Source organism: Agelaius phoeniceus, chromosome 1 (genome assembly GCF_051311805.1).
Source record: "Agelaius phoeniceus isolate bAgePho1 chromosome 1, bAgePho1.hap1, whole genome shotgun sequence".
Taxonomy (NCBI): domain Eukaryota; kingdom Metazoa; phylum Chordata; class Aves; order Passeriformes; family Icteridae; genus Agelaius; species Agelaius phoeniceus.
In genome coordinates this window covers 1,575,432-1,598,268 of record NC_135265.1, presented here as the reverse complement: position 1 = coordinate 1,598,268, position 22,837 = coordinate 1,575,432, and the positions used below count along the sequence as shown (strand labels likewise).

The window sequence follows — 22,837 nt, the reverse complement described above, 5'->3', positions numbered from 1 at the left end:
GCTGCGCTCCGCTTTTCACCTCCCCCCCGGCCCCCACCCGCCCGACGCAGAGGTTCCGGCGGCACCCGCCATAGCCATTCATTGTCGCTGCCGACGCCGCCATTCGCGCCGCGGGGCTGCCCTAAGGGGAGCGGAGGTGAGTGTGGCACCCCTCGGGGTGCTCCCAGTTCCTGCGGGCAGCTACGGTGCGGGTGGGACGGGAGGGCGGGGCGGGGATGGCGTGTGCGACGCCCTGTGGTGTCCGGGTCCTCCCCCCAACACTGGGGATGGCCGTGGGGGGAATCCCCTTATGGAGGTTCCCTAATCCCGGTGTTCCCATGGAGATCTCTGAGAAGGGAATTCCCTTATGGAGGTTCCCTAATCCCGGTGTTCCCATGGAGATCTCTGAGAAGGGAATTCCCTTATGGAGGTTCCCTAATCCCGGTGTTCCCATGGAGATCTCTGAGGGGGAATTCCCTCATGGATGTCCCTTTAATCCTGGTGTTCCCTTGGAGATCTCTGAGGGAGGAATTCCCACATGGAAATTCTTTATTCCCACTGTGATATCCCAGTGCTTCCTTGGAGCTCCATGAGGGAGGAATTCCCTCATGCATTTCCCTTAATTCCTATATTCTCTTGGAGATCTCTGAGGAGGGAATTCCCTCATGGATGTTCTTTAATTCTGATATTCCCTTGTTGCTCTGTGAGAGAGGAATTCCCTCATGGATGTTCCTTAATCCCAGTGTTCCCTTGGAGATTTCTGAGGGAGGAATTCCCACATGGAAATCCTTTATTCCCACTGTGATATCCCAGTGTTTCCTTGGAGCTCCATGAGGGAGGAATTCCCTCATGCATTTCCCTTAATTCCTATATTCTCTTGGAGATCTCTGAGGAGGGAATTCCCTCATGGATGTTCTTTAATTCTGATACTCCCTTGTTGCTCTGTAAGAGAGGAATTCCCTCATGGAAATCCTTTAATCCCACTGCCATATCCCTTGGAGATCTCTGAGGGAGGAATTCCCACATGGAAATCCTTTATTCCCACTGTGATATCCCAGTGTTTCCTTGGAGCTCTGTGAGGGAGGAATTCCCTCATGGATTTCCCTTCATTCTGATATTCCCTTGGAGATCTCAGAGGGAGAAATCCCCTCATGGATGTTCCTTAATCCTGGTGTTCCCAGGGAGATCTCTGAGGGAAGAATTCCTTCATGGATGTTCCCTAATTTCAATATTCCCTTGGCACTCTGTGAGAGAGGAATTCCCTCATGTATGTCACTTAATCCCGATATTTCCTTGGAGCTCTGTGAGGGAAATTCTCTCATGGATTTCCCTTAATCCCTCTGTTCCCTTGGAGACCTCTGAGGGAGGAATTCCCTCATGGATGTTCTTTAATTTTGATATTCCCTTGTTGCTCTATGAGAGAGGAATTCCCTCATGGAAAATCCTTTAATCCCACTGCCATATCTCTTGGAGATCTCTGAGGGGGGAATTCCCACATGGAAATTCTTTATTCCCACTGTGATATCCCAGTGTTTCCTGGACCTCATGGGTATCCCTTAAATCCAATATTCCCTTGCAGATCTCTCAGGGAAAATTTCCTCATGGGGGTTCCTTAATTTCAATATTCCCTTGGAGCTCCATGAGGGGAGAATTCCCTCATGGAAATCATTTTATCCCACTGCCATATCCCAGTGTTCCCTTGGAGCTCTGTGAGGGAGGAATTCCCTCATGGATTTCCATTCATTCCAATATTCTCTTGGAACTCTGTGAAGGAAAATTCTCTCATGGATTTCCCTTAATCCCAGTGTTCCCTTGGAGATCTCAGAGGGAGGAATTCCCACATGGAAATCCTTTATTCCCACTGTGATATCCCAGTATTTCCTTGGAGCTCTGTGAGGGAGGAATTCCCTCATGGATATCCCTTCATTCCGATATTCCCTTGGAGATCTCAGAGGGAAAAATCCCCTCATGGATGTTCCTTAATCCTGGTGTTCCCATGGAGATCTCTGAGGGAAGAATTCCTTCATGGATGTTCTTTAATTTTGATATTCCCTTGTTGCTCTGTGAGAGAGGAATTCCCTCATGGAAAATCCTTTAATCCCACTGCCATATCCCTTGGAGATCTCTGAGGGAGGAATTCCCACATGGAAATCCTTTATTCCCACTGTGATATCCCGGTGTTTCCTTGGAGCTCTGTGAGGGAGGAATTCCCTCATGGATTTCCCTTCATTCTGATATTCCCTTGGAGATCTCAGAGGGAGAAATCCCCTCATGGATGTTCCTTAATCCTGGTGTTCCCATGGAGATCTCTGAGGGAAGAATTCCTTCATGGATGTTCCTTAATTTCAATATTCCCTTGGCACTCTGTGAGAGAGGAATTCCCTCATGTATGTCCCTTAATCCCGATATTTCCTTGGAGCTCTGTGAGGGAAAATTCTCTCATGCATTTCCCTTAATTCCTATATTCTCTTGGAGATCTCTGAGGAGGGAATTCCCTCATGGATGTTCTTTAATTTTGATATTCCCTTGTTGCTCTATGAGAGAGGAATTCCCTCATGGAAATCCTTTAATCCCACTGCCATATCCCTTGGAGATCTCTGAGGGGGGAATTCCCACATGGAAATTCTTTATTCCCACTGTGATATCCCAGTGTTTCCTGGACCTCATGGGTATCCCTTAAGTCCAATATTCCCTTGCAGATCTCTCAGGGAAAATTTCCTCATGGGGGTTCCTTAATTTCAATATTCCCTTGGAGCTCCATGAGGGGAGAATTCCCTCATGGAAATCATTTTATCCCACTGCCATATCCCAGTGTTCCCTTGGAGCTCTGTGAGGGAGGAATTCCCTCATGGATTTCCATTCATTCCAATATTCTCTTGGAACTCTGTGAAGGAAAATTCTCTCATGGATTTCCCTTAATCCCAGTGTTCCCTTGGAGATCTCTGAGGGAGGAATTCCCACATGGAAATCCTTTATTCCCACTGTGATATCCCAGTGTTTCCTTGGAGCTCTGTGAAGGAGGAATTCCCTCATGGATATCCCTTAATTCCTATATTCCCTTGGAGATCTCAGAGGGAGAAATCCCCTCATGGATGTTCCTTAATCCTGATGTTCCCACGGAGATCTCTGAGGGAAGAATTCCTTCATGGATGTTCCCTAATTTCAATATTCCCTTGGCACTCTGTGAGAGAGGAATTCCCTCATGTATGTCCCTTAATCCTGATATTTCCTTGGAGCTCTGTGAGGGAAAATTCTCTCATGGATTTCCCTTAATCCCAGTGTTCCCTTGGAGACCTCTGAGGGAGGAATTCCCTCATGGATTTCCCTTAATTCCTATATTGTCTTGGAGATCTCTGAGGAGGGAATTCCCTCATGGATGTTCTTTAATTTTGATATTCCCTTGTTGCTCTGTGAGAGAGGAATTCCCTCATGGAAATCCTTTATTCCCACTGTGATATCCCAGTGCTTCCTTGGAGCTCCATGAGGGAGGAATTCCCTCATGCATTTCCCTTAATTCCTATATTCTCTTGGAGATCTCTGAGGAGGGAATTCCCTCATGGATGTTCTTTAATTCTGATATTCCCTTGTCGCTCTGTGAGAGAGGAATTCCCTCATGGATGTTCCTTAATCCCAGTGTTCCCTTAGAGATCTCTGAGAGAGAAATTCCCTCATGGAAATCCTTTAATCCCACTGCCATATCCCTTGGAGATCTCTGAGGGAGGAACTCCCACATGGAAATTCTTTATTCCCACTGTGATATCCCAGTGTTTCCTGGACCTCATGGGTATCCCTTAATTCCCTTGGAGATCTCTCAGGGAAAAATTTCCTCATGGAGGTTCCTTAATTTCAATATTCCCTTGGAGCTCCATGAGGGGAGAATTCCCTCATGGAAATCATTTTATCCCACTGCCATATCCCAGTGTTCCCCTGGAGCTCTGTGAGGGAGGAATTCCCTCATGGATTTCCATTCATTCCAATATTCTCTTGGAACTCTCTGAAGGAAAATTCTCTCATGGATTTCCCTTAATCCCAGTGTTCCCTTGGAGATCTCAGAGGGAGGAATTCCCACATGGAAATCCTTTATTCCCACTGTGATATCCCAGTGCTTCCTTGGAGCTCTGTGAGGGGGGAATTCCCTCATGCATTTCCCTTAATTCCTATATTCTCTTGGAGATCTCTGAGGAGGGAATTCCCTCATGGATGTTCTTTAATTCTGATATTCCCTTGTCGCTCTGTGAGAGAGGAATTCCCTCATAGATGTTCCTTAATCCCAGTGTTCCCTTGGAGATCTCTGAGGAAGGAATTCCCACATGGAAATCCTTTATTCCCACTGTGATATCCCGGTGTTTCCTTGGAGCTCTGTGAGGGAGGAATTCCCTCATGGATTTCCCTTCATTCCGATATTCCCTTGGAGATCTGAGAGGGAAAAATCCCCTCATGGATGTTCCTTAATCCTGATGTTCCCATGGAGATCTCTGAGGGAAGAATTCCTTCATGGATGTTCCTTAATTTCAATATTCCCTTGGCACTCGGTGAGAGAGGAATTCCCTCATGTATGTCCCTTAATCCTGATATTTCCTTGGAGCTCTGTGAGGGAAAATTCTCTCATGGATTTCCCTTAATCCCGGTGTTCCCTTGGAGACCTCTGAGGAGGGAATTCCCTCATGGATGTTCTTTAATTTTGATATTCCCTTGTTGCTCTGTGAGAGAGGAATTCCCTCATGGAAAATCCTTTAATCCCACTGCCATATCCCTTGGAGATCTCTGAGGGAGGAATTCCCACATGGAAATCCTTTATTCCCACTGTGATATCCCAGTGTTTCCTTGGAGCTCTGTGAAGGAGGAATTCCCTCATGGATATCCCTTAATTCCTATATTTCCTTGGAGATCTCAGAGGGAAAAATCCCCTTATGGATGTTCCTTAATCCTGGTGTTCCCAGGGAGATCTCTGAGGGAAGAATTCCTTCATGGATGTTCCTTAATTTCAATATTCCCTTGGCACTCTGTGAGAGAGGAATTCCCTCATGTGTGTCCCTTAATCCTGATATTTCCTTGGAGCTCTGTGAGGGAAAATTCTCTCATGGATTTCCCTTAATCCCTGTGTTCCCTTGGAGACCTCTGAGGAGGGAATTCCCTCATGGATGTTCTTTAATTCTGATATTCCCTTGTCGCTCTGTGAGAGAGGAATTCCCTCATGGAAATCCTTTAATCCCACTGCCATATCCCTTGGAGATCTCTGAGGGAGGAATTCCCACATGGAAATCCTTTATTCCCACTGTGATATCCCAGTGTTTCCTGGAGCTCATGGGTATCCCATAAGTCCAATATTCCCTTGGAGATCTCTCAGGGAAAATTTCCTCATGGAGGTTCCTTAATTTCAATATTCCCTTGGAGCTCCATGAGGGGAGAATTCCCTCATGGAAATCATTTTATCCCACTGCCATATTCCAGTGCTCCCTTGGAGCTCTGTGAGGGAGGAATTCCCTCATGGATTTCCATTCATTCCAATATTCTCTTGGAACTCTGGGAAGGAAAATCCTCTCATGGATTTCCCTTAATCCCAGTGTTCCCTTGGAGATTTCTGAGGGAGGAATTCCCACATGGAAATCCTTTATTCCCACTGTGATATCCCAGTGTTTCCTTGGAGCTCTGTGAGGGAGGAATTCCCTCATGGATTTCCCTTCATTCCAATATTCCCTTGGAGATCTCAGAGGGAGAAATCCCCTCATGGATGTTCCTTAATCCTGGTGTTCCCATGGAGATCTCTGAGGGAAGAATTCCTTCATGGATGTTCCCTAATTTCAATATTCCCTTGGCACTCTGTGAGAGAGGAATTCCCTCATGTGTGTCCCTTAATCCCGATATTTCCTTGGAGCTCTGTGAGGGAAATTCTCTCATGGATTTCCCTTAATCCCGGTGTTCCCTTGGAGACCTCTGAGGGAGGAATTCCCTCATGGATTTCCCTTAATTCCTATATTGTCTTGGAGATCTCTGAGGAGGGAATTCCCTCATGGATGTTCTTTAATTCTGATATTCCCTTGTTGCTCTGTGAGAGAGGAATTCCCTCATGGAAATCCTTTATTCCCACTGTGATATCCCGGTGCTTCCTTGGAGCTCCATGAGGGAGGAATTCCCTCATGCATTTCCCTTAATTCCTATATTCTCTTGGAGATCTCTGAGGAGGGAATTCCCTCATGGATGTTCTTTAATTCTGATATTCCCTTGTTGCTCTGTGAGAGAGGAATTCCCTCATGGATGTTCCTTAATCCCAGTGTTCCCTTGGAGATTTCTGAGGGAGAAATTCCCTCATGGAAATCCTTTAATCCCACTGCCATATCCCTTGGAGATCTCTGAGGGGGGAATTCCCACATGGAAATCCTTTATTCCCACTGTGATATCCCAGTGTTTCCTTGGAGCTCTGTGAGGGGGGAATTCCCTCATGGATTTCCCTTCATTCTGATATTCCCTTGGAGATCTCAGAGGGAGAAATCCCCTCATGGATGTTCCTTCATCCTGGTGTTCCCATGGAGATCTCTGAGGGAAGAATTCCTTCATGGATGTTCCCTAATTTCAATATTCCCTTGGCACTCTGTGAGAGAGGAATTCCCTCATGTGTGTCCCTTAATCCCGATATTTCCTTGCAGCTCTGTGAGGGAAAATTCTCTGATGGATTTCCCTTAATCCCTGTGTTCCCTTGGAGACCTCTGAGGGAGGAATTCCCTCATGGATGTCCCATAATTCTGACACTCCCTTGGAGCTCCATAAGGGAAAATTCCTTAATGGAGGTTCCTTAATCCCAATATGCCATTGGAGCTCTGTGAGATGGGAATTCCCTCCTGGAGATCCCTAAATCCCCTTTTCCCTCAGTGTTTCCCAAATCCCATCCCTGCAGCCTCTTTGCTTTATTCCCTCTGTGCTCACCATTCCCTCTTTTTTTGGTTTCTTTTCCATTTTTTCCCCTATTTTTATTCTGCAATTGCTCCAAATCCGTGGGAAAAGCTCTGTAGTAAGTGGGAGGTGCCAGATCTGGCAACAAAGGGATGATCCCAGAGCATTCCCAAACATTTCAGGAATTTCTTTCCCTCCACCCCTTCAATTCATTAATTCCTTGGGAATATCCCACTGAAATTTTCTTTTCCTGCTTTTTTAGGACGGAACCAGCTCTGACAAGAGGAAAAAACATCCATAAAAAACATCCATTTCCCAGCTATCCCAAAAACCATGGAAAATCCAAATTATCCCAACACTCATTCCCCCTCAATCTCCCCATGATTTTCCACACTTTTAAATCCTCAAATCCCATTTTTAGCAGGGATTTTTTTTGGGATTCTTTTTCCAAATTCCTTGGCTCAGCCAGGAATTTTTTCCAGCCTGCATGGACAGAGCAACCTTTGCCTGTTCCACCGCTTTTTTCCGGGATTTTGGGAATTCTTCTCCGGGTGCTCTCCCTGGGGGCCACGTGGATTTTATTGACAAAGCCGATTCCTTCACTTACTCCGATTTTTTCCGGGATTATCTCATTCCCAACCATCCCTGCATTTTCTCGGCCAAGTTCACCGAGGATTGGGGCAGCAGGAAAAATTGGGTGACGTGGGATGGGAAACCCAACTTTGAGCATCTCCTGCAGAAGTTTGGTAAGTCCTAGGATTTTTTCCAAATCCTAAAGAATTCAGTATTTTAGGACTGCATTTTAGTGATAAAAGCACTAAAAAAAACAAAATTCCATGATTTTCCTAAACTAATACAGTTTTTTTTTTTTTCCATTTATTCACGCCCAAATTTTATTTTTTATTTATATTGAAATAAATTTTAAATATTGGAGAATTTAATTATTCCAAATCCTATAGGATTCAGCTTTATAGAATTGAATTTTAGGGATAAAAGCACTTTGAAAACCCTAAATTCCAAGTTTTCATCCTAAATTAATCCATGGATTTTTTTTCCATGGGAAACCCAACTCTGAGCATCTCCTGCAGAAGTTTGGTAAATCCTGGGATTTTTTTCCAAATCCTAAACGGTTCAGCTTTTTAGGATTGAATTTTAGGGATAAAAGCACTAAAAAACCCCAAATTCCAAGCTTTTGTCCAAAACTAATCCATGGATTTTTCCCATTTCTTCACGGTCTGGTTTGCAGATTCCAAGCTGAAATTTATTCCCCCGTTTTCTTTATAATTAATTATTCAAATAAATTCAAAATCTTGGATCATTTAATTATTCCAAATCCTAAAGGATTCAGACCTAATCAATATCTCCCTCTTAATGGATTTAAGGGGAAAATTCCCTTTAAAATAAAAAGCTGGAAAATTCAGGTCACAGCAAAGAAAAACCAGGAAAATTTGGGGCACATGGAATAAACAGCAGGAAAATCCAGGTCACTTAAAATAAACAGCTCTGGGTTTGGATGGTGTTTCCCTGGAATATTGGGATGGTTCCTTTGGAATATTTGAAGCCCGGAATTCCGTGGGGATGAGCTTGAGGAAGGTGATTTGATGAATCTTCCTCATTCCCAAGGAAAATTCCTGAGGGATTTGTAATTCCTGGAGTTTGTTAGCTTGAAGTGATGGTTCTGGGATTGGGATGGTTCCTCTGGAATATTTAAAGCCCGGAATTCCGCAGGGATGAGTTTGAGAGAGGTGATTTGATGGGTCCTCCTCTTTTCCAGGGGATTTGTAATTTCTGCATCATTTTTCCCTGGAATGATGGTTCTGGAATATTGGGATGGTTCCATTGTAATACTTGAAGCCCAGAATTCCATGGGGATGAGATTGAGGTGATTTGATGGATCCTCATCATTCCCAAGGAAAATTCCTGAGGGATTTGTAATTCCAGGAGTTTGTTAGCTTGGAGTGATGGTTCTGGGATTGGGATGGTTCCTTTGGAATATTTAAAGCCTGGAATTCCGCAGGGATGAACTTTAGGGAGGTGATTTGATGTGCCCTCCTCATTCCCAAGGGATTTGTAATTCCTGGATGGTGTTCCCCTGGAATGATGGTTCTGGAATATTGGGATGGTTCCTTTGGAATATTTATACAGTCCAGAATTCTGCAGGGATGAACTTGAGGGGGAAGTGATCTGATGGATCCTCCTCATTCCTGCAGAGGATTCCCGCGGGATTTGTAGATCCTGGATCATTTTCCTCTGGAATGATGGTTCTGGGATTGGGATGGTTCCATTGTAATATTTGAAGCCCAGAATTTCATGGGGATGAGATTGAGGTGATTTGATGGATCCTCCTCATTCCCAAGGAAAATTCCTGAGGGTTTTGTAATTCCTGGATTTTGTTAGCTTGAAGTGATGGTTCTGGGATTGGGATGGTTCCTTTGGAATATTTAAAGCCTGGAATTCCGCAGGGATGAACTTTAGGGAGGTGATTTGATGGGTCCTCCTCATTCCCAAGGGATTTGTAATTCCTGGATGGTGTTCTCCTGGAATGATGGTTCTGGAATATTGGGATGGTTCCTCTGGAATATTTAAAGCCTGGAATTCCGCAGGGATGAACTTTAGGGAGGTGATTTGATGGGTCCTCCTAATTCCCAAGTGGTTTGTAATTCTTGGATCGTGTTCCCCTGGAATGATGGTTCTGGAATATTGGGATGGTTCCATTGTGATATTGGAAGCCCAGAATTCCATGGGGATGAGATTGAGGTGATTTGATGGATCCTCCTCATTCCCGAGGAAAATTCCTGAGGGATTTGTAATTCCTGGAGTTTGTTAGCTTGGAGTGATGGTTGTGGGATTGGGATGGTTCCTCTGGAATATTTAAAGCCCGGAATTCCGCAGGGATGAACTTTAGGGAGGTGATCTGATGGGTCCTCCTCATTCCCAAGGGATTTGTAATTCCTGGGTGGTGTTTCCCTGGAATGATGGTTCTGGGATTGGGATGGGTCCTTTGGAATATTTGAAGCCTGGAATTCCGCAGGGATGAGATTGAGTTGGAGGTGATTTGATGGGTCCTCCTCATTCCCGAGGAAAATTCCTGAGGGATTTGTAATTCCAGGATTGTATTTCCGTGGAATGATGGTTCCGGGATATAGAATATTCCTCTGGAATATTTGAAGCCCAGAATTTCAGAGGGATGAACTTTAGGGAGGTGATTTGATGGGTCCTCCTCATTCCTGAGGAAAATTCCTGAGGGATTTGTAATTCCAGGATTGTATTTCCCTGGAATGATGGTTCCGGGATATAGAATATTCCTCTGGAATATTTGAAGCCCAGAATTCCGCAGGGATGAACTTCAGGGAGGTGATTTGATGGGTCCTTCTCATTCCCAAGGGATTTGTAATTCCTGGGTGGTGTTTCCCTGGAATGATGGCTCCATGATTGGGATAGTTCCTCTGGAATATTTAAAGCCTGGAATTCTGCAGGGATGAGTTTGAGGGAGGTGATTTGATGGGTCCTTCTCATTCCCAAGGGATTTGTAATTCTTGGATCGTGTTCCCCTGGAATGATGGTTCTGGAATATTGGGATGGGTCCTTTGGAATATTTGAAGCCTGGAATTCTGCAGGGATGAGCCTGAGGGGGACGTGATTTGATGGGTCCTCCTCATTCCCAAGGGGTTTGTAATTTCTGGATCATTTTTCCCTGGAATGATGGTTCTGGAATATTGGGATGGTTCCTTTGGAATATTTATAAAGTCTAGAATTCTGCAGGGATGAACTTGAGGGGGAAGTGATCTGATGGATCCTCCTCATTCCTGCAGAGGATTCCCGAGGGATTTGTAGATCCTGGATCATTTTCCTCTGGAATTATGGTTCTGGGATTGGGATGGTTCCTTTGGAATATTTGAAGCCTGGAATTCTACAGGAATGGGTTTGAGGGAGGTGATTTGATGTGCCCTCCTCATTCCCAAGGGATTTGTAATTCCTGGATGGTGTTCCCCTGGAATGATGGTTCTGGGATTGGGATGGTTCCATTGTAATATTTGAAGCCCAAAATTCTGTGGGAGTGAGATTGAGGTGATTTGATGGATCCTCCTCATTCCCGAGGAAAATTCCTGAGGGATTTGTAATTCCTGGAGTTTGTTAGCTTGAAGTGATGAGTGTGGGATTGGGATGGTTCCTTTGGATATTTAAAGCCCGGAATTCCGCAGGGATGAACTTTAGGGAGGTGATTTGATGGGTCCTCCTCATTCCCAAAGGATTTGTAATTCCTGGATGGTGTTTCCCTGGAATGATGGTTCTGGGATTGGGATGGTTCCTTTGGAATATTTGAAGCCTGGAATTCTACAGGAATGAGTTTGAGGGAGGTGATTTGATGTGCCCTCCTCATTCCCAAGGGATTTGTAATTCTTGGATCCTGTTCCCCTGGAATGATGGTTCTGGAACATTGGGATGGGTCCTTAGGAATATTTGAAGCCTGGAATTCCGCAGGGATAAGATTGAGTTGGAGATGATTTGATGGGTCCTCCTCATTGCCGAGAAAAATTCCTGAGGGATTTGTAATTCCTGGATTGTGTTCCCTTTGAACGATGGTTCTGGAATATTGGGATGGTTCTATTATAATATTTGAAGCCCAGAATTCCACATGGATGAACTTTAGGGAGGTGATTTGATGGGTCCTTCTCATTCCCAAGGGATTTGTAAATTATGGATCATTTTTCCCTGGAATGTTCGTTCTGGAATATTGGGATGGTTCCATTGTAATATTTGAAGCCCAGAATTCCGTGGGGGATGAGATTGAGGTGATTTGATGGATCCTCCTCATTCCCAAGGAAAATTCCTGAGGGATTTGTAATTCCTGGATTTTGTTAGCTTGGAGTGATGGTTCTGGGATGGTTCCTCTGGAATATTTGAAGGCCAGAATTCCACAGGGATGAACTTCAGGGAGGTGATTTGATGGGTCCTCCTCATTCCCAAGGGATTTGTAATTCTTGGATCGTGTTCCCCTGGAATGATGGTTCTGGAATATTGGGATGGTTCCTCTGGAATATTTAAAGCCTGGAATTCTGCAGGGATGAGTTTGAGGGAGGTGATTTGATGGGTCCTCCTCATTCCCAGGGGATTTGTAATTCCTGGGTGGTGTTTCCCTGGAATGATGGCTCCATGATTGGGATGGTTCCTTTGGAATATTTAAAGCCTGGAACTCTGCGGGGCTGAGCTTGAGGTGGAGATGATTTGATGAATCCTCCTCGTTCCTCTGGAGAATTCCTGAGGGATTTGTAATTCCAGGAGAAGCCGTGGTGCCCGTTGCCAACTGCGATGTCAAGGAATACAATTCCAACCCCAAGGAGCAGCTGCCCTTCAAGGAATACGTGGAATATTGGCGGGAATACATCAGGAACGGCTACCGCTCCCCCCGGGGCTGCCTCTACCTCAAGGACTGGCACCTGAGCAGGTCAGGGCTCATTCCCAACACTCCCGCACTGGGAATGTCCCTCTGGACAAGGGAAGGATCCATGGAATCCTCAGAGCCTAAAAGGGCTCCAGGAAAGCTGGAGAGGGATTTGGGATAAGCATGGAATGACAGGAGCCAGGGAATGGCGGCTTCCCACTTAATTTGGGAAGGAATTCCTGGTCGGGATGGATTTTTCTGAGAAGCTGCTCCATCCCTGGAAGTGCCCAAAGCCAGCTTGGAGCAGCCTGGGACGGTGGGAAGTGTCCCTGGCATGAAGTTGGAACTGGATGTTCTTTAGGATCCCATCCAACCCTAAAAATTCCATGATTCCATGATTTTCAGTTGTGGAAAATATTCCAGCATTCCCTGAGGGATTCCAAAGTCTTGGCCCCCAGCTCCAAATAGAGCTCTGAATTCCTAAAATCCCCCCTATTCCCTCAGCCTGATTCCCAGCTTTTATTCCAAGCTCAAGATCCTTTTCAACTCAGTTTGGGCAGGAATTCCTGGCTGGGAGGGGGGGGATGGAATTCCCAGAGCGGCTGTGGCTGCCCCTGGATCCCTGGCAGTGCCCAAGGCCAGGCTGGAGCTGCCTGGAACAGTGGGAATTGTCCTTGGCCATGGAATGGGATGATCCTTAAGGTCCCTTCCCAGCCAAACCATTCCATGTTTTCTCCCTATGGAAAAGGGCACTGGAACATCTCCTGCCATCAGACCTGGAGTGGGATTTGAGTTGGGATTATTCCATGGCCATGTTGGATTTAGGATCCTTTAGTATCCATTGGCTTTTCTGGGAGCATTCCCACTCCTTCAAGTTACCTTCCCCCAGCTCTGGAAAAGAACCTTGGGAAGGAATTTTCCCTGTGGGAATGGGGAGGGGCTGGGATGGAATTCCCAGAGAAGCCGTGGCTGCTGCTGAATCCCTGGAAATGCCCAAGACCAGCATGGAACAATCTGGGATAGTGAAAATTTGGGATAAGCTGCTCCTTCAACTCCCTTCCATCCCAAACCCCTGGAATTCCATCCTAAAGGATCCACCTTGCTCTTCCCACTGCATTTGGGGCATCCTGTTTTCCTGAGCTGCTTTTCCAAGTTGGTTTTGTTTTCCAGAGCTTTTCCAGAGCAGGATGTTTACACCACTCCCGTGTATTTTTCCTCGGATTGGCTCAACGAATATTGGGATGCCGTGGCCGTGGATGATTTTAGGTTCGTGTACATGGGACCCAAGGGATCCTGGTAAGGCTCTCATCCCAAAAAACTGAATTTTCCAGCTGAATATCCCAGGAAATTATCCCATTATCCATCAGGATAACCAGGCAGGTCTCCTGGTGTCCCAGCTGGCTCTGGATGGGAGGGGAAACGGAAAACCCCAAACTGGGCCCACCAAAAAAAAAAAAAAAAAAAAAAAAAAAGGGGATCAGGGAGATTAGGGGAGAAATTCCCTTGGGATCAGCCACTTGGGATGTGCAGGGATAACTCCAGTGTTTTCCAGGGGAAAATTCCAGGTGAAATTTCCAGCCCGGGGTTGGTTGTAAAGCTGCATTTTGGGGTGTTTTTATCAGAACTTCCTGCCCTTAAAGGGATTTCTGGGGTAAATTAAGGAGGAGAAGCGCAGAGGATGTAAAACATTCCATTATCCAGCCAGAATTCCATCAGGAATTTTGGGATCAGTATCTATATAAAATGGCCTTTTAATAGGCAAAACTCCATCATCCAACCAAAATTCCATGAGTAGTTTTGGGATTGGTATGGATACAGTGGCTTTTTAATAGCCAAAACTCCATCATCCAACCAAAATTCCATGAAGAATTTTGGGATCAGTATGGATACAGTGGCCTTTTAATAGCCAAAACTCCATCATCCAACCAAAATTCCATGAAGAATTTTGGGATCAGCATCCATATAATAGCCTTAATAGCCAAAACTCCATAATCCATCCAAAATTCCATGAGGAATTTTGGGATCGGTATCCACATAATGCCCTAATAATAACCAAAACTCCCATCATCCAACCAAAATTCCATGAGGAATTTTAGGTTCAGTATGGATACAGTGGCCTTTTAATAGCAAAAACTCCATAATCCAGCTGAAATTCCATGAGGAATTTTGGGATTGGTATGGATACAGTGGCCTTTTAATATCCAAAACTCCCATCATCCAACCAAAATTCCATGAAGAATTTTGGGATCAGCATCCTTATAACAGCCTTCTAATAGCCAAAACTCCATAATCCATCCAAAATTCCATGGGGAATTTCAGGATCAGTATCCATGTAATGCCCTATTAATAACCAAGACTCCCATCACCCAACCGAATTTCCATCAGGAATTTTGGGATCAGTATGGATACAGTGGCCTTTTAATATCCAAAATTCCATCATCCAACCAAAATTCCATGAAGAATTTTGGGATCAGCATCCATATAATAGCCTTAATAGCCAAAACTCCATAATCCATGCAAAATTCCGTGAGGAATTTCAGGATCAGTATCCACGTCATGCCCTATTAATAACCAAAACTCCCATCACCCAACCAAATTTCCATCAGGAATTTTGGGATCAGTATGGATACAGTGGCCTTTTAATAGCAAAAACTCCATAATCCAGCTGAAATTCCATGAGGAATTTTGGGATTGGTATGGATACCGTGGCCTTTTAATATCCAAAACTCCATCATCCAACCAAAATTCCATGAAGAATTTTGGGACCAGCATCCTTATAACAGCCTTCTAATAGCCAAAACTCCATAATCCATCCAAAATGCCATGAGGAATTTTGGGATTGGTATCCACATAATGCCCTATTAATAACCAAAACTCCCATCATCCAACCAAAATTCCATGAAGAATTTTGGGATCAGTATGGATACAGTGATTTTTTAATAGCCAAAACTCCATCATCCAGCTGAAATTCCATGGGGAATTTTGGGATCAGTATCCACGTCATGCCCTATTAATAACCAAGACTCCCATCACCCAACCGAATTTCCATCAGGAATTTTGGGATCAGTATGGATACAGTGGCCTTTTAATAGCCAAAACTCCATCATCCAACCAAAATTCCATGAAGAATTTTGGGATCAGCATCCATATAATAGCCTTAATAGCCAAAACTCCATAATCCATCCAAAATTCCACGAGGAATTTCAGCATCAGTATCCACGTCATGCCCTATTAATAACTAAAACTCCCATCATCCAACCAAAATTCCATCAGGAATTTTGGGATCAGTATGGATACAGTGGCCTTTTAATAGCAAAAACTCCATAATCCAGCTGAAATTCCATGAGGAATTTTGGGATTGGTATGGATATGGTGGCTTTTTAATATCCAAAACTCCATCATCCAACCAAAACTCCATGAAGAATTTTGGGATCAGCATCCTTATAACAGCCTTCTAATAGCCAAAACTCCATAATCCATCCAAAATGCCATGAGGAATTTTGGGATCGGTATCCACATAATGCCCTATTAATAACCAAAACTCCATCATCCAACCAAAATTCCATGAGGAATTTTGGGATCTGTATGGATACAGTGGCCTTTTAATAGCCAAAACTCCATAATCCAGCTGGAATTCCATGAGGAATTTTGGGATTGGTATGCATATGGTGGCTTTTTAATATCCAAAACTCCATCATCCAACCAAAATTCCATGAAGAATTTTGGGATCAGCATCCATATAATAGCCTTAATAGTCAAAACTCCATAATCCATCCAAAATTCCACGAGGAATTTCGGCATCAGTATCCACGTCATGCCCTATTAATAACTAAAACTCCCATCATCCAACCAAAATTCCATGAAGAATTTTGGGATTGGTATGGATACAGTGGCCTTTTAATAGCCAAAACTCCATAATCCAGCTGAAATTCCATGAGGAATTTTGGGATTGGTATGGATACAGTGGCCTTTTAATATCCAAAACTCCCATCATCCAACCAAAATTCCATGAAGAGTTTTGGGACCAGCATCCTTATAACAGCCTTCTAATAGCCAAAACTCCATAATCCATCCAAAATTCCATGAGGAATTTTGGGATCGGTATCCACATAATGCCCTATTAATAACCAAAACTCCCATCATCCAACCAAAATTCCATCAGGAATTTTAGGATCTATATGGATACAGTGATTTTTTAATATCCAAAACTCCATCATCCAGCTGAAATTCCATGGGGAATTTCAGGATCAGTATCCACGTCATGCCCTATTAATAACCAAAACTCTCATCACCCAACCGAATTTCCATCAGGAATTTTGGGATCAGTATGGATACAGTGGCCTTTTAATATCCAAAACTCCATCATCCAACCAAAATTCCATGAAGAATTTTGGGATCAGCATCCATATAATAGCCTTAATAGTCAAAACTCCATAATCCATCCAAAATTCCACGAGGAATTTCAGCATCAGTATCCACGTCATGCCCTATTAATAACCAAAACTCCCATCATCCAACCAAAATTCCATGAAGAACTTTGGGATCAGTATGGATACAGTGGCCTTTTAATAGCAAAAACTCCATAATCCAGCTGAAATTCCATGAGGAATTTTGGGATTGGTATGGATACCGTGGCCTTTTAATATCCAAAACTCCATCATCCAACCAAAATTCCATGAAGAATTTTGGGATCAGCATCCTTATAACAGCCTTCTAATAGCCAAAACTCCATAATCCATCCGAAATGCCATGAGGAATTTTGGGATCGGTATCCATATAATGCCCTATTAATAACCAAAACTCCCATCATCCAACCAAAATTCCATGAGGAATTTTGGGATCTGTATGGATACAGTGGCCTTTTAATAGCCAAAACTCCATAATCAACTGAAATTCCATAGGGGGAATTTTGGGATCAGTATCCATATATTGGCCTTTTGACTTAGCCAAAGTCCATAATCCAACCGAAATTCCATAAGGGATTTTGGGATCAGCACCTCGGCTTCTCGGCGACTCGGATCCCTGTTGGAATTTTTCCGGGATTGATTGCCGCCCATCCCTGATTTTTCCCAGGACGCCGTTCCACGCCGACGTCTTCCGCTCCTACAGCTGGTCAGCCAACGTCTGCGGCAGGAAGAAATGGCTCCTGTATCCCGCAGGACAGGAGGAATTCCTCAAGGATCGCCACGGGAATCTCCCCTTCGACGTGACGGCTCCAGATCTTCGGGATAAGAGGATTTATCCGCGCTACAGCCAGAGCCAGCCCCCTCTGGAAATTCTCCAGGAAGCCGGAGAGATCGTCTTCATCCCCAGCGGGTGGCACCACCAGGTTCATAACCTGGTGAGGGCATGGATCCCGCTGGGAATTGCTCTTGGATCAGGAAATGGGATCCCAAAGGTTTTGTTGGGATGGGTGGAAATTGGGACTTCCAGGGGAAAAGGTTGATCTGTTCTCCTGGGTGATGTTGGGAAGGAATGGTTTGGAATGGTTTTCCCAGAGAAGCTCCATCCCTGGAAGCATCCAAGGATAGCTTGGATGAGGCTTGGAGCACCCTGTAAGAGTGGGAATGGGATGATCCCTAAGGTCCTTTCCCAGCCAAACCATTCCAGGAATTCCGTGGGATAGAATTGGGGTGAGGAGGAGGAGGAGGAAGATCCTGGGAAAGAGGAAACAGTGGAAATCCTTCCCAGGAAGGAGGAATTCCAGCTTGGAGCACCCTGTAAGAGTGGGAATGGGATGATCCCTAAGGTCCTTTCCCATCCAAACCATTCCAGGAATTCCATGGCATGGAATTGGGGTGAGGAGGAAGATCCCAGGGAAAACTAAGAGGGAAGGATGAAAATCCTTCCCAGGAAGGAGGGATTCCAGCTTGGAGCACCCTGGGATGGTGGGAATGGGATGATCCCTAAGGTCCTTTCCCACCCAAACCATTCCAGGAATTCCGTGGCACAGAACCAGGGTGAGGAGGAAGAGGATCATGGGATAAAGGAAGAGGAAAGGTTGGAAATCCTTCCCAGGAAGGAGGGATTCCAGCTTGGAGCACCATGCACCATGGATAGTGGGAAGTGTCCCTGCCCATGGAATGGGATGATCCTTGAGATCCCTTAAGATGGGATTTTTGGAGTGGCACATTCCATATTATCATCCCTAATCACTTAATTAGTGATTTATTACCAATTATCCATGGATTATCCCAAACTTTTCCCTCAGGAAGACACCATCTCCATCAATCACAGCTGGGTCAGCGGCTGCATTTTGGGAATTAGGGACATTCTGGGTTTCTAAAGAAGGAATCAGGTTTTTGGAGCAGCACATTCCATATTATCATCCCTACTCACTAAATTAGTGACTAATCACTAATTGTCTGTGGATTATCCCACATTTTTCCCACAGGAAAACACCATCTCCATCAATCACAGCTGGGTCAGCGGCTGCATTTTGGGTGTTAGGGACATTGTGGGTTTCTAAAGAAGGAATCAGGTTTTTGGAGTGGCAAACCCCATATTATCATCCCTAATCACTTAATCAGTGACTAATCACTAATTATCCATGGATTATCCCAAATTTTTCCCTCAGGAAGACACCATCTCCATCAACCACAACTGGGTCAGCAGCAGTTGGGAAGCAGTTGATTCATTTTGGGAATTAGGGACATTTTGGGTTGCTCAGGATTTTTGGAGCAGCACATTCCATATTATCATCCCTAATCACTTAATTAGTGACTAATTACTAATTGTCTGGGGATTATCCCACATTTTTCCCTCAGGAAGACACCATCTCCATCAGTCACAGCCTGGTCCGCAGCCGCATTTTGGGAATTAGGGACATTTTGGGTTTCTAAAGAAGGAATCAGGTTTTTGAAGCGGCAAACCCCATATTATCACCCCTAATCACTTAATTAGTGACTAATCACTAATTATCCATGGATTATCCCAAACTTTTCCCTCAGGAAGACACCATCTCCATCAGTCACAGCCGGGTCAGCGGCTGCTTTTTGGGCGTTAAGGACATTTTGGGTCGCTCATGAGTAGGATTTTTAGAACAGCACATTCCATATTATCATCCCTAATCATTTAATTAGTGATTTATTACTAATTATCTATGGATTATCCAAAATTTTTCCCTCAGGAAGACACCATTTCCATCAACCACAGCCGGGTCAGCGACTGCATTTTGGGAATTAGGGACATTCTGGTTTGCTCAGGAATAAGATTTTTGGAGCGGCAAACCCCATATTATCATCCCTAATCACTTAATTAGTGACTAATCACTAATTATCCATGGATTGTCCCAAACTTTTCCCTCAGGAAGACACCATCTCCATCAGTCACAGCCGGGTCAATGGCTGCATTTTGGGCGTTAGGGACATTTTGGGTTGCTCAGGATTTTTGGAGCAGCACATTCCATATTATCATCCCTAATCACTTAATTAGTGACTAATCACTAATTATCCATGGATTATCCCAAACTTTTCCCTCAGGAAGACACCATCTCCATCAATCACAGCCAGGTCAGCGGCTGCATTTTGGGAATTAGGGACATTCTGGGTTTCTAAAGAAGGAATCAGGTTTTTGGAGCAGCACATTCCAAATTATCATCCCTAATCACTTAATTAGTGACTAATTACTAATTGTCTGTGGATTATCCCACATTTTTCCCTCAGGAAAACACCATCTCCATCAATCACAGCCTGGTCCGCAGCCGCATTTTGGGAATTAGGGACATTTTGGGTTTCTAAAGAAGGAATCAGGTTTTTGAAGCGGCAAACCCCATATTATCATCCCTAATAACTTAATTAGTGACTAATCACTAATTATCCATGGATTATCCCAAACTTTTCCCTCAGGAAGACACCATCTCCCTCAGTCACAGCCGGGTCAATGGCTGCATTTTGGGCCTTAGGGACATTTTGGGTTGCTCAGGATTTTTGGAGCAGCACATTCCATATTATCATCCCTAATCACTTAATTAGTGACTAATTACTAATTATCCATTGATTATGCCAAACTTTTCCCTCAGGAGGACACCATCTCCATCAACCACAACTGGGTCAACGGGTGCAACGTGGCCGTCATGTGGAGCTTCCTGCAGGACGAGCTGGCGGCCGTCCAGAGGGAGATCAGCCAATGGAAAGATCCCATGGACGACTGGCACCTCCAGTGCCAGGTACTGCCCAGTCCTGGATCATCCGGGGAGCCGGAATTCCGGGATTCCTGGAGTAACTCGCAGCGGAATTTCCGTGGGTTTTTGAGGAAGCAGGAGTTGGGGACGGCTTTGTTTTGTTGGGAAATGCTTCCCCGTAAAAGTTTGGGAATGTTCCCTGTGAAAGTCTGGGAATTGCTTCTGGTTATTGGCTGTGTCCAGGTTGGAATGTTGGTTGGAAAGATGGAGAACTTCAGGATCAGAGCTGGGAATGTTCACCTGGAGAAGGGAAAATTCCAGGGAGAGACCTCAGAACCCCTTCCAGAGCCTAAAGAGGTCCCAGAAAAGCTGGAGAGGGATTTGGGATAAGCGTGGAATGACAGGAGACTGGGAATGGTTTCCCATTGGGAAAATGGGGATTTAGATGGGATTTTGGGAAGGAATTCCTGGCTGGGATAGAATTCCTAGAATTCCCCGAGAAGCTGTGGCTGCCCCCGTATCCCTGGAGCTGGGAAAGAATCCAGAGGACCAAACTCCATAATCCAACCAAAATTCCATGAGGAAGAGGATGGGTGGGATTCCTTCCAAAATCTTCTGGGTGAACCAAATTCCAAGTTTATATCTGGAAGCTGAAGCTATTCCCTCTCCTTGGGTTGATTTCCTTCCAAAAACGAATATTTGGGAAAATTCCCACAAATAATACTTGGAAAAAGAACTCGGTGTCTTTGGATCCAGAAGCAATTCCAATGAAAAAAATTATTAAACATAATTACTTATGATTCCAAAGAATTCCCAACTTTGCCAAATCCGATTTTAGGGATTTTTCCTGCTGCCATTCCCATTCTCACTCCATTTCCCCCTTCAGCTGATCATGAAATCCTGCACGGGCATCGACTACAAGGAATTCTACAACTTCCTCAAAGTCATCGCGGAAAACCGGATTTCCATCCTGGAGAAGGGCCTGGATGAGGAATCCTCGTCCCGGAACGATTCCAGAGCTGCCATCTCCACCCTGGGAATGCTGCACGCCGTCTTCGACCTCAAGAGGACGGTGAAGGTGCTGAGCTCGTTAAGCGCTAACGAGGATTTCCGGAAGCTGGACCTGACTGCCCTGTCCCCTTCCCCGGAGGCGCTGCTCCAGCACCTGGAGTCAGCCATCGACACGGCCCTGCTCTGAATTCCCGCTTTTCCAAGGTCTTTTCCAAAGGGTTTGGGGGAAATGGACTTGGACAAGAGCTTTACTCCCATGGGAAGAGGGAGAATGGAAGGAGGGAGAACATCTGGGAAGGAGGGAGAACATTTGGGAAGGAGGGAGAACATTTGGGAAGGAGGGAGAGCATTCCCAAAGATTCTGAGTGGTTTTCAGGAATTTAGGGAAAAACCACCCCAGCCAAAGGAAAATCCCAAACTTCCTTAGGATTCTGAGCATCACTCAGGGCAAAAATTCCCTGTGGATCATCTGGTGTTGGAATGATGCAAATTCCCCATGCTTAAGCTCAGCTTTGTTAAAACCTCTCCTTTTCCAGGTGCAGCTCAGCTTTTCCATCCCTTTTTTCAGGGAATTCCAGCTGCTGAATTCCATGGAAGCCTGAGCTGGAGCCAGGATTTGGGAATGTTGATTCCATGTCTTCCAAAGTGGGATTTCCAAAGCTGAGACGCTCAGGATTAAATTTAATTTAATTCAACTCCAAGCAAAACCTGCTTTGACTCAATCCCAATAAAAACCAGGAATGGGAATATGCTCCCAAAATCCCACGCTCTATCCCAAGCCCCAGAATTCCCTCCAGGAAAGATCAGGAAAGTCCTGAGTGGTTTGGAGGAATTGGGGAAAAGAACGATCCCAGCTGAATGAAAATCCCACATTTTTTAGGATTCTGAGCAGGCACTCAGGGAAAAAATTCCTTGTGGAATTTTTTTGTGGATCCAGCACCTCCTGCACGCTTCCACAGCACAATTCCCACCCAGAATATTCCCAGTGGAACCTCCCCCTCCTGCTTTTCCTTGGAAAAATCCAAAACCTGGAAGCACAAATGGCTGCACACTGTTAACCTTCAGGCCTCGCTTGAATCCTTCCCGAAATCAAAGCCAAGAAAAACCTGGAATTTCCAGAAGTTTTAGGAAGTCAAACTGAAAATCCACCTCGTTTTTCCTTGAATTCCTTGGAATTTTTACCCCCCTGCACTTTGCATGTCCTTTTGCAGTAGGAATTTTGCATTTTTTTTTTCCTTCATTCTCAAAAATATCAAGGAGCCGTTTTTCCTCAATTTAGGAAATTCCTGGATTCTTGAAGATGACGAAGATTGGAATAAGGAGCACGCAGAGCCTGGAATCTTCAAAATTCCAAAGTTTTATTTAAATAAAAATTCCTGGCAAACTTCCAGTGAGATTCTCTCGTTAATATATTAATTCTTAATTAGTTAATACAGTAATGAATCTGTTATTAA

General features: G+C 44.6%; 1 protein-coding gene across 1 annotated transcript; it reads left to right on the top strand.

The window, feature by feature from the left end:
• The first annotated feature begins 18 nt into the window (after positions 1-18).
• JMJD4 (jumonji domain containing 4) lies at positions 19-22,773 on the top strand. The gene is made up of 7 exons (XM_077183154.1): positions 19-136; positions 7,130-7,613; positions 12,148-12,313; positions 13,421-13,546; positions 17,324-17,591; positions 20,271-20,417; positions 21,259-22,773. The coding sequence occupies exons 2-7, from the start codon at positions 7,355-7,357 to the stop codon at positions 21,568-21,570; spliced, it is 1,278 nt and encodes a 425-aa protein (XP_077039269.1). The 5' UTR covers positions 19-136; positions 7,130-7,354; the 3' UTR covers positions 21,571-22,773.
• The last annotated feature ends 64 nt before the right edge of the window (positions 22,774-22,837 follow it).